At 38.6% G+C, this 12,367-nt stretch overlaps 1 protein-coding gene across 6 annotated transcripts in view; it reads left to right on the forward strand.

The window, feature by feature from the left end:
* The window catches only part of AHI1 (Abelson helper integration site 1), a 131,256-nt gene that overhangs the window by 95,108 nt on the left and 23,781 nt on the right, over positions 1 to 12,367 (forward strand). For all 6 annotated transcript variants that reach the window (XM_089530324.1, XM_089530320.1, XM_089530325.1 and 3 more), the window contains exon 20: positions 2,292 to 2,350. In XM_089530324.1, coding sequence (XP_089386450.1) covers positions 2,292 to 2,350 — 59 coding nt within the window. The remainder of the gene's footprint in view (positions 1 to 2,291; positions 2,351 to 12,367) is intronic.

Here is a 12,367-nt window from a genome sequence, read left to right on the forward strand (position 1 = left end):
GCAAACTAGCTCTTTGAGGTGATGCCATCTAATTACATATATAAATATCTTCCAGTGTTCAAATATTTGTGAGGAAATTTCTTATGAGTGTGACTAATACCCACTGGCTTAATGTAGACAAAGTGCAGGTGGAGGTTGTGCAAGCTTTCCCGTGGATATCTGCCAATGCACCTGAATAATTTCAACCTGAAACCTCCCATTAGTGGAGAATCTGAGCCACTAATGAGCAAGTATTGCCCACAGCACTTAACTGAATGCTGTAGCATGGGTATTATTATCAGAATGCGCTTTTTGGTGGGTGATAAGATGCATGCTGCTGTCTTAAGTATATTTCTGATAAGGTTCTGGCATGTGTTCCTTGCAAAATAATTGGTTTCACTTGTCTTTCTATTCCTGTTCTTGAATCCAGTCTAAATTGTTTTATTCTGTAATGACACATTTATTAACAGTTAATAATCACTTGGTGATATTCCAAGTGCATGTGTTTTGCTCTTACTGAAACCCAGTAGGTATCAAGGGCACATTGTAACCATTTTTATTGAAACCTAGACAAAATCATACAGAAAATTTTTGTACAGTACATATCTAAAACATACATATATAAACTACAACAAAATTACTAAACCAACTAAACAAAAGAAAACAAAAACCACTACTTACTACTGTACAACCACTTAACCATATCAAAAGTGGAATATATCCATTGGTTTGGTGGGAAGTCAGTAGGATAAAAAAATGTATTTCATGTAGTAGTAGTCACCATACCGTTCAGATCAACGTATTGTACAGTCTTCATTTTGCTTTTATTTATTTATTTATTTATTTTAAAAATGAAGTATTTTGCTACTGCAAAGCTGTATTATTATTTTTAAACTTAATCTGGACCAAATACCCCATATTGTATATGTATAGTGAATGTATTGAATATATATATGTATACTGAAAAAAATTGTGGAAGCTTAGTTCTTAATATAATAATAAATGCAAAAGGATCCAAAATGACAAAAACATCATTTTGTAAATATATCACATTGAGCTGGAAGAAAATAAACAGCAAGATGTGTTGCATATTGTGACAACATATATCTAAGAATCAGTAGTATAGTGTATTGGTTTGGGTGTTGAAGTAGGTGTCTGGGAGACCAGAGTTCAAATCGTTACTCAGCTATGGAAACCCACTGGGAGACTTTGGGCAAGTCACACTCTATCTCCAACTAAGAGGAAGGAAATGGCAAACCTCCTCTGAATAAATTTTGCCAAAAAAACCCTATAGGATATGGTCACTATAAGTTGTAGTCAACTTGAAGGCACACCACCAGTACCACCACAACAAACTGTATATATGGTCATCGGCACTCATCCCATTTTCCTATACTTGCAATGTTATGTGCTGCTGTATGGTAACATGCAACGCTGCATTCTGTAATGTGTACCACAGAGGAGCAATTGTATGTGAAAAACTGTATTGTCACATGAAAAATGAAAAGGCCTCCAGTGTAGATTACGCCTCTGACTATTCCAGTACTCTAACCAATACACCACAGTGATTCTCTCAGTCTTTCTTTCCAGCTGGTATTTGTAATTTACATTGAGGCAGGGAATTATCCTTTTAAAAAAGATACATCTTTAATGCTCCTTTCCTTAGAGCTATACACTTATCAGTTGTAAAAAAAAAAAAAAAGATGAAGCCATGCTTTTTGAAAAGATTTGTGGAAGCTTAGTACTTAGTATAATAATAAATGTGAAATGGTCCAAAATGACAAATACATCCTTTTGTAAATGTACTGTACTGAGCAGGGATAAAATAAACAGCAAGATATGTGGTGCCAGGAAGTCATATGATCAAAGAGAATATATTGAATAGCTCATATCTATTCTTTCAGATAAAATGAATAATTCAGTACAAAGGTGTTGTGATCACTTCTGGTGGAGAGAGAAAAATGTATGCATGACTCAAAGATTCAATGACAAGGAAGAGCAGTGCTGTTTTTAAAATAATAGTGTCAATTCTGAGTGCGAGGTGGTGTGCAGGTTTTGCTTGTGCTATTTTTCCAAATCATTTGAATGGAAATATTGGATTAGCTAACCTTATGTCAGGTCTGTTAGTTAGATAAACCTTCCAACTGTTCCAAACTGAAGGATTCATAGTTGGGACTGAAAGCATCTGCTGCTTTTTTATTCAGTGTTTTGTGAAATGCCTTACTATCATTGTGTTTTTTAAAAATAAAATGATTTATTAAACTGAAAGGGGATAACAATAAAAAATTTCATATAGCTTTGTCTTTTTACAGGGAGCTTCGTCCCAGCAGGAAATCCTTTTATCCGAACACCATCAGCTGGACTATACATGGTAAGGAGTTCTGTTTTCCCCACTTTTTGCATATAAAAAAAGAATTTAAACATTTATAAATCCTTCACAAGTTATCATTCTATAGAAGCTTTCTTGTACTTCCCTTTAGGCATAAAGGGACTGCCTTCCAAAAAATAATATTCCATGTAGGCTTTCTGCCTCCTGTAGTTGCTGTCTGAAAGTCATAGAACAAAAGAGCCAATATTATCTTTGTATAATATGATTGTAATTCATTAGAATTAGAATCACTTAGATTGTAACTCTCTGTCTTCAGTATTTTTTTAAGATTCTTAATTATGGAGAATGTCAGAGATGACACAACTAGTTCAGCTTGGATGTTAAATTATTTCATTTTAAACTGAGATTGAAATGAATTTAACTTTTGTTAAATGATTATTTTCCATTAGGCTGTACTATTCTCACTTGTACTGTACAATGACTGCATTGAAATAATTGTTTTTGTGTGTGTGTTTTGCTTGTTGTGCTTTCCAGAGTTAAGAATGCCATTTTCTTAAACTTATGTGTCTCCAAACTATTTCCCAGACTGTCTGTTAGTAGGCTAAAGTTAAAGAGTTCATATTTTGGGATTTTGTAGCATTATGGGAAATTTTAAAGAAAGGAATACTGCTTTAAGGGTCTTCCTTGTCAGCTTGGGATCCTACAGGGAACCCATTATGCATCTTTAGCTCTCCTATATACCCATTCTTCATTTTAAAAATCTCTGTTCCTTCACAAAAAGCATAAATACTACTTTTTTTACAGCTATTTAAATTTTTGTTAAAATTCAGTAGCTGCATGCTTAAATATGACACAATCAGATGTTTCCTTTTTTACATCAGAGCTCTCTTTGCCTGTCACCATCATACATACATAATTTCCCCTGGTCTAGTTGAGAATCTGAAGCAAGATCTCTGTGCAGTAGTTTCTGTCATGCTCATCAGGAGCTTTAGTATTATTTTTTAAATGTTTAGTTTGTTGCCCTTCTCTTCTAATAATGTTCCTGGGTGAAAGCATGGTATATATTTATACCATTGTTTTCCTCAGTAAGTACTGAAACAAGTCCTTATTTATTTATTTATTTATTTATTTATTTATTTTGGCTAAAGTGGCCCATAAACATTCCTCAGTGACAACTTTTTTCAGATATCTTGGTCCAGAATAATTTAGACTAAAGAGGGAAAATGGGAGTGGGAAATCCATACTATGACATTCATTAAGCTATCTTTTCTTTTATGGTACCATAGTGATAGAAAACTTCTCCTAACAGTATGTAAATTGACATCCTTTACAGTTGAAAGTGAAGTGTTTCTGATTAAAGAAGAATGGATCAAAATAGTTTTGGAGTGTGTCTGAATAAATCTTAGCAGTTGAATTATTTCACCTACTTTTCCATTCATCCTTTTAAAAAATCCCTATAGACTTTGTCACAGCAGCTGTGTTTGCATTTCTTTTTTGTGTTTGTACATTGCAGGACTCAATAAAGTGCAGCCTGGCACAGCTTTTCCTCTAGACAGATTATAGATTCCCATGCTCATTAAATGCTTGAAGGACTATGATCAAATGAGGATCTTAGTCATCTGAAAACTCGGGAAGGCAGCCGTGATAGCACTGGAGTAATTTAATGGTCCAGGTTGCATAAAGACCAAGTCACATGGTAGTAGTTCTGTTACTTCTTACATTGCTAGGATTTTTAGCTACTACTATTCTTGAGGGGTTTTTTTTCCTTTCCGGTTTGGTTGGATCCAGCATCAATCTTTGGTCCATGGGAGACTTCTAATTAGGTGGATGAATCCAGTGGTGGGATGAAGGCACAGTTAATGAAGTGTTCATTGCTGTGATCACTCTTGCTCCCTTTTATCTGACATCCTCTACATTTATTTATTTATTTTATTAATTTATTATTGAATGCATTCATTTGCTGCCTTTTCCTGGCATTGGAACCCAAGGCAACTCACAAACAATACACATAAATATTGCATGTCACTCAGGGTATCTTTAGTAGAAGTGTGGGAGAAAAAGGAGGAAGGAGAGGAGGAAGAGGAGGAGTAACAGTGGTACAGATTGAGTATTCCTTAACTGAAACTCTTGGGACCAGGAATGTTTTGGATTTTGATAAAAAAAATATATTGGAATACCTCTATTTACCTATACATACATAATGAGATATCATGTAGATGGAATGCAAAGCTAAACACAAAATTCATTCATGTTTTATATACAACTTATACACATAGTCTGAAGGTAATTTTATACAATATTTGAATACATTTTTGCATGGGAAAAATGTGTGCACTGAACTATCAGAAAATAAAGGTGTGCGTATCTCAGTCACTCATGAAAAATGTTTTTGTTTTTGGAGTATTTCAGATTTCAGAATTCCAAATAAGGGAAGCTCCACCTGTAGTGGTACTGATAGCATAGTAATAGTAGCAACAATGAAAATCCCAGAGTCAGAGCTGTATCCATGGCAGTCATAGCTTAGCTAATTTTAATAACTCTTACAACCACTGATATTTGGGAAATTTAAGCATATATCTTAGTTTATTCTAGGTGGTGAACTCCATGGATTTGACTGGATTGATTCAGTACATTGCATCAGTGGAGGGGACACACCCACACCCACACTCTTACACTAACACTTACACTGGTCTATGAGGATTCACATCTAGGATTGGGACAAAATTCAGAAGGACCATAATAAACTAAAAAACTGAGCTGAAATTAATAAAATGAAATTCAGCAGAGACAAAAACAAAATTCTGCATTTAGGCTTCAAAAATCACATGAACAGGTATAGGATGTGGAATATTTGGCTCAGCAGTACTACATGTGAAATAGTTCTTGGGATTATTGTTGATTATAAATTGAACAGCTGCCAGCAGTGTAATGCAAAGAAGGCAAATGCTATCTTGCTCTTGCTCTTCCTCTACTTCATCTTCTTCTATACCTTCAAGTCATTTCCAGTTTATGGCAACCCTAAGGCAAACCTATCATAGAGTTTTCTTGGCAAATTTCTTCATAGGAGGCTTGCCATTGCCATCCTCTAACGCTGAGGGAGTGTGACTTTTCCGAGGTCACCCAGTGGGTTTACATGGCCAAGCCAGGATTCAGATCCTGGTCTCCTAGTGTCCTAATCCAAAGCCCATCACACTGGCCCTCAAATGCTATTAGCTTGCATTAATAGAATCATAGTTTCCATGTCAAGGGAGGTAATAATCCCACTAGATTCTGTGCTAGTCAGGCCTCATCTGGAGTACTGTGTTCAGTTCTAGGTGCCTCATTTTAAGAAAGATATGGACAACCTAGAGTGATTTCAGACAAGGGCAAAAACGATGATAGGAGGTATAAAGAACAAAATATGTGAGGAGAAGTTGAAGAAGTTAGGTGTGTTCAGCTTAGTGAAGAGAATATTGAGGGGTGACATAAATTCACTTTTTACATACCTCAAGGGTTGCCACAAAGAGTAGGGTGCAAGCTTGTTTTCTAGGTTCTAATTGTTTTAAACTACAGGATGGCAGATTTTCGGTGAACATTAGAAGGAACTTCTTAATAATAATAATAATATTTATTTGTATCGCGCCTCTCCCTGTATTGGATCGAGTCAGGTAAGAACAAACATAAGAACAATAAGAATAGAACACAACAAGCCACAAGTAAAAACATAGCAAAACATATAAAATCCAATTCCCTATCACCCTTCCACCTTAAAATAGAATTAAAAACAACAATTTCCAATAAAATGCTACCAAAAAAGTAGTCAATAAAATCAAGCACAGTCACAGTCCAGTGGGATCAGTATGCAACTGGAGAGTGAACATTCCAAGGAGGTCACTGTCACTTCTTGACAATGAAAGCAGTTTGACAATGGAACCAAATGTCTAAAGAAGTGGTAAGGTGTCCTTTAAAAAAAAAAAGGCTGGACAACTACCTGCTGGGGGTGCTCTGACTGGAAAACCTGCATCAAGTAGGGGGTTGGACCTGATAGCCCATAGGGGCCCTTCCTACTCTTATGATTCTGTGAGGATCCCAGGGCAGCCTGGAGGGAAGAGAGTTTCCTCATCTGCTGTTAATCTTCCCAGCAAGGGGAAAGGCTGTTCAGGGTACTGAAGAATTGTGTTGCATCTCTGATCACAGAAAACTAGGAAAGATATCTGTGAGGGCTAAGGCTGATGATATTGAGAATTAGAGGTGCATAATTTCCATGGTGAGAACTACTGTTATTCCAGGTCATCTCTTCCTGGCTGATGCTCTCCATCTCTGGCCAACTGCCAGCTTCTCAGAGCAGGTTAGCATTTGTTTCTGACTGTGACAGCCTGGCCCTCCTGTCCGTAAGATGGCTTAGGCTCACCCTGATAGCCTACGGGGATAGTCTTTCCTGTGAGATGCTTTGTTTGTTCTTTCCTTATTAAGAACTTATAAGCATCTGGTGCTTCTTAGCTATTCTTGTTGACAGCTGCAAAGGCCTCTGCTATGTCAGGTTTGTTCCCAATAGTACAGTACATTTCTAATTTATCTGTCAGCAAAAGGCAAGCTGGATTAGAAGACTGAGAGTGGCAAGTGGTTTTAAACTACTTTACATTCTTTATTGTGCAACATTCATAATTTGCTTTGAGAATTATTTTAGTAGAAGGCTTGTAAATCAAAATATTTGTTACACAAATACAATAAAAATTATGTGCAATAATAGCATATACAGTGGCATCCCAATGAAAAATCTGGAACATGGAAAGCCCTTTCCTTTTATCCACAATTCCCTTAATTCACATTCACACTTTTAATTTGTGTAAATGTCTCTTTCTGGCAGCACTTAACAGTGGTTTATACATTAGAATTGCAGCATGGAAATTATAATATTAGCCCATAGAGTACTTCTCCATCCTGTGTGAACTATTTGTTTGAAATCTCTTACAATTCATATAAGATTTGTTAAAACTGTCAAAACTAAAGCATAGTGCACCCTGGCCTAACGTGGTCAATCCGTTCCGGACCCCTCTGCGTAAGGCAAATAATGCTTATGCTCAAGCCCCATTAAAAATGGCGCACTGTACATCTTAATGTCAGGATTGCATTCCTGGGCTTGTGATATAAATTGAGACTGATGTAAATGTGGGGGAGCCACTACCATAGGAAATCATTGGGAACCTGGGGAACGCATTCTGATGGAGCTGAAGTAGCCACAAAATTAACAATTCTGCTTAACCCACCACCTATTTTTAAAGTGATTTAAAGCATAAAAAAGGTGAGAGAAATGTACAGATGCTCAAAAAAGGCAACAACTGGTTAACCCAAGGGGCTTGGTTAGGTGAGTATGATTGTCATGGATGATGCTTCCTCTTCAGCTGACTACACAGACAGAGAGCATCTGGTAAGAATTGTGTTGCTCTGTTATGCATCCTCAAGCAGGCTTCCCAGGAGGAGAAGGCACTGAGGCAGTAGTTTCCTTTGGAATTCTATAGCATATCCTATCCAGATGATATTGAGGATCCATGAATCCGAGGTAATGGAAGCCCAGGCTTGATGGTTGTGCTGAGCCTGTCATGGAAGGAGTAAATACGGATGATGGCAGCAAGTAATTTGCCACATGAAAATAATCCTGCAACACATGAGAGGCACTACTTGATGTCTCTTGCAGTACTGTTGAATCCACCCTTAGAGGAACCTTTTTTGAAATATGAGATTAGCAGCAGAGTTTGCTTTTGTTGCCAAGAAGCTAATGGACTGAATTGACATCTTGAAGATGACTGATACCGATCCCAGGGAAACAGGGACCTAAAGATTGGGTAGAGATGGAACTTTTTAGCAGTGGTTCACATTTGTTGCATGTATTCAAATTTTTCATCTGTCTGAGCATTAATGAGACCTGCCTTATCAAAGGGGAGATCCTCTATACTTAAATGAGCCTGGTGGGACATTTCTGAAGATCATAACTACACATGTCTCTGAAGAGCTACAGCCTCCACCATGGCCTTTGCACTACAGTCCACAGAATGGTGTGTAGTTATAATCTGCTGTGATGGAGAAGACCTTGCAATCTTTGTCAGATAGTTTATCTAAGCATGGGGTCAGTTTTCCCCCTAGGAGAATGCATATACACTGCATAATTTGAAATTTGAAAGGAAAGGGAAGTTGTAGAGTAAAACTTTCCAGCCAGACTATCAAGCTGTTTCCTTCATTATCCATTGGAGTCAAATTAATTTTCAGAGGAGATTTAGAGTGGTGGTGTCAACAGTTATTGGGTTTGGCATATGATGGTGTACAAGACGCTTAGAGTAATTCGCTGGCACTCAAAGACCTCCAGTTATTTTAGATGTGGATGAAACTAAAGACAGTGTAGTTCAAGACGTCCTTGCAACTTGTAACAGGAAAGAAAGCAGCAGGAGTGGGAAAAGTGAAAATGTCTGGCTCCAAACCCTTTGAAAATGGATCGCCAATTGATGTAGTTTCCCTGTTTCATTGCTAGACCAAGTGTATTCATCATGTATAACAAATATGATATAATAGGCATCACTGAAACCTGGTGGGATGAGTCTCATGATTGGAATGTAGAAATACAGGGGTATAACCTTTTTAAGAGAAACAGGCCAAACAGGAAAGGAGGAGGAATAGCCTTATATGTCAGGGATATTTACACCACTGAAGAGATCCAGGACATCAATACTGGAAACCAGGTGGAAAGCATATGGATGAAAATTAAAGGGGAGGGAAACAACAGGGATGTTATTGTGGGAGTGTACTACAGACCCCCAAGTCAGACTGAGAAATTGGATGGTGTCTTTCTAGAACAGATGGCCACACACTCAGAAAGGAGAGATGTAGTAGTGATGGGTGACTTCAGCTATCCTGATATTTGCTGGAAGTCAAATTCAGCCAAATCCTCAAGGTCTAGGAAATTCCTCACTTGCCTTGGAGACAATTTTATTGTCCAAAAGGTTTTTTAAAAATTTCAAAAGGTGGAAGAGGCAACAAGGGGGTCAACTATTTTGGATCTGATCCTAACCAACAGGGATAACCTAATTAATGGAGTGCAAGTAGTGGGACCCTTAGGTGGGAAGTGATCATGTACTCCTGGAGTTTGTTATGCAATGGAAAGGAGAAGCCAGGCGTAGTCAGACACGCATTCTAGATTTTAGGAGAGCAGATTTTAGTAAACTTAGAGAAATACTGGGAATGATCCAATGGTCAGGAATACTAAAAGAGAAGGGAGTTCAAGATGGATGGGAGTTTCTCAGAGGGGAGGCACAATTTCAATCAGTTCCAGTGAGAGAGAAAAATGGGAGATGCCTCAAGAAACCAGGATGGATGACTGAGCTAAGTTTGAAATGGAATGTGTATAAGAAATGGAAAAACGGGGAAATCACCAAAGAGGAATTCAAACAAATAGTGAGCACGTGTAGGGGTAAAGTCAGAAAAGCTAAAGCGCAGAATGAACTCAGGCTTGCTAGAGAGGTTAAGAACAACAAAAGGGGCTTTTTGGGGTATGTCTGCAGCAAAAATAAGAAGAAACGGTAGGGCCACTGCATACAGAAGATGGCAAAATGCTAACCGAAGACAGAGAAAAAGCAGAATTACTCAACACCTTCTTTGCCTCAGTCTTCTCAGAAAAGGAAAAGGGTACTCAACATGAGGATAATGGAGCAGAGGACAGAATAGAGGAATTTCAGAACAGAATAAGTAAAGAGACAGTACAGGAATACCTGGTTAATCTAAATGAATATAAATCTCCAGGACCTGATGAACTACATCCAAGGGTATTAAAAAAGCTGGCAAATGTAATATCGGAGCCACTGGCAATAATCTTTGAAAACTGGAGAACAGGAGAAGTCCCAGCAGACTAGAGAAGGACAAACGTTGTCCCCATCTTCAAAAAAGGAAAACAAGAGTATTCCAACAATTATCGTCCAGTTAGTCTGACATCAGTACCAGGAAAGATTCTAGAACAGATCATTAAACAGAGAGTCTGTGAACATCTAGAAGGCAATTCCATAATCACAAAAAGTCAACACAGGTTTCAGAGAAAGAAGTCATGCCAGACAAATTAGCTTACTTGCTAATTAGCTTGCTTGCTGTTCACCGCTATGATCTTTGGAATAGCGGTATATAAATAAAACATATTATTATTATTATTATTATTATAAATTTAATCTCTTTTTTTATAAAATTACCAGCTTGTTAGATGAAGGGAATGCTGTGGATATAGTATATCTTGATTTCAGTAAGGCTTTTGACAGGGTTCCCCATGATATTCTTGCAAACAAACTAGTGGAATGTGGGCTAGACAAGGTAACTGTTACATGGATTTGTAATTGGTTGACTGGCCGAACCCAAAGGGTGCTCAACAATGGCTCCTTTTCATCTTGCAGAGAAGTGACCAGTGGGGTCCCACAGGGCTCTGTCCTGGCCCAGTGCTGTTCAACATCTTTATCAATGACTTGGATGACAGAATTGGGGGCATACTTATCAAATTTGCAGATGACACCAAATTAGGAGGAGTAGCTAATACCTCAGAGGACAGGATCAAGATTCAAAATGGCCTTGATAGATTGGAAAGCTGGGCCTAGGCTAACAAAATGAATTTCAACACAGAGAAATGTAAGGTACTGCACTTAGGGCGGAAAAATGAAATGCACAGATATAGGATGGGGGGCACCTGACTGAATGAAACTACATGTGAAAGGGATCTGGGGGTCCAAGTAGACCACAGATTGAACATGAGTCAACAGTGTGATGCAGCAGCTAACAAGGCCAATGTGATTTTAGGCTGCATCAATGGAAGTATAGTGTCTAGATCAAGGGAAGTAATAGTTCTATTCTATTCTGCTCTAGTCAGGCCGCACCTGGAATATTAGGTCCAGTTTTGGGCACCACAATTTAAAAAGGATGTTGAAAAACTGGAGCGTGTCCAAAGGAGGGTGACTAAAATGGTGAAGGGTCTGGAAACCATGCCCTATGAGGAACGACTTAGGGAGCTGGGGATGTTTAGCCTGGAGAAGAGAAGGTTAAGAGGTGATATGATAGCCCTGTTTAAATACTTGAAGGGATGTCATATTGAGGAAGGAGCAAGCTTGTTTTCTTCTGCTCCAGAGACTAGGACCCGGAGCAATGGATGCAAGCTCCAGGAAAAGGGATTCCACCTCAACATTAGGAGGAACTTCCTGACAGTAAGGGCTGTTCGACAGTGGAACAAACTCCCTCGGAGTGTAGTGGAGTCTCCTTCCTTGGAGGTCTTTAAACAGAGGATGGTTGGACATCTTTTGGGGATCCTTTGATTTAAATTTCCTGCATGGCAGGCAGTTGGACTGGATGGCCCTTGCAGTCTCTTCCAACTCTATCATTCTATGATTCTATGAACATCCGGCCAGCATATCTGTTATGCTAGCCGGTATGTTATGTTATCAGCAAGCAAAATCAGGTCCAAAGGTAGGTGAGGAAACCTAAGCAAGGGATTGTTAAAATGATGAGGATGTGTCTGAACTTTCATCTGAGCTGGATGAAACCAAGCCCTGTTGAACCTCAGCAATAGATGACTGATGCGGAAGTGGAGTATGCTTGAGTTCAATATCAAGAAACCAGTAGATCCATCACTTCAAGACTGTGTGCCTTTCCTTGACCTGCATAAAATCAGACAATCTCCTTCATTTGATGATGCAACTTTGGGATTGCTACACCCCTTGAGGCATCTTGGTCTTTGCTATTCACTGCCCAGGAGAGAAGGATACCCTAGCAGATGTGCTAAGCAGGGCATCTATATCCTGTCACAAGTGGAAGCTACACCTGGGCAATCTCTGAAAGGTCTTCTGCTTGTGGAGCCAGTCTTACTCTTTGCATCGCCTTGGAACAAGCAGTACAAGATATTCTACTCCAGGATTTGTGTAGGGATTGGTTCTCTTGACAGTGTGTTTCAGTTCTACTGGAGAGGGGCCATTATATACACTTTTCCTCTGTTTCCCCTCATCCTCAGGGTGATTGCTAAGATTCATCAGGACAAAGCCAGGTCTATAATGATGACCCTGTAGTGGC

This window comes from Sceloporus occidentalis, unplaced genomic scaffold (assembly GCF_023333645.1).
Source record: "Sceloporus occidentalis isolate IW3139 unplaced genomic scaffold, rSceOcc1.0.p SCAF_6, whole genome shotgun sequence".
Classification (NCBI taxonomy): Eukaryota; Metazoa; Chordata; class Lepidosauria; order Squamata; family Phrynosomatidae; genus Sceloporus; species Sceloporus occidentalis.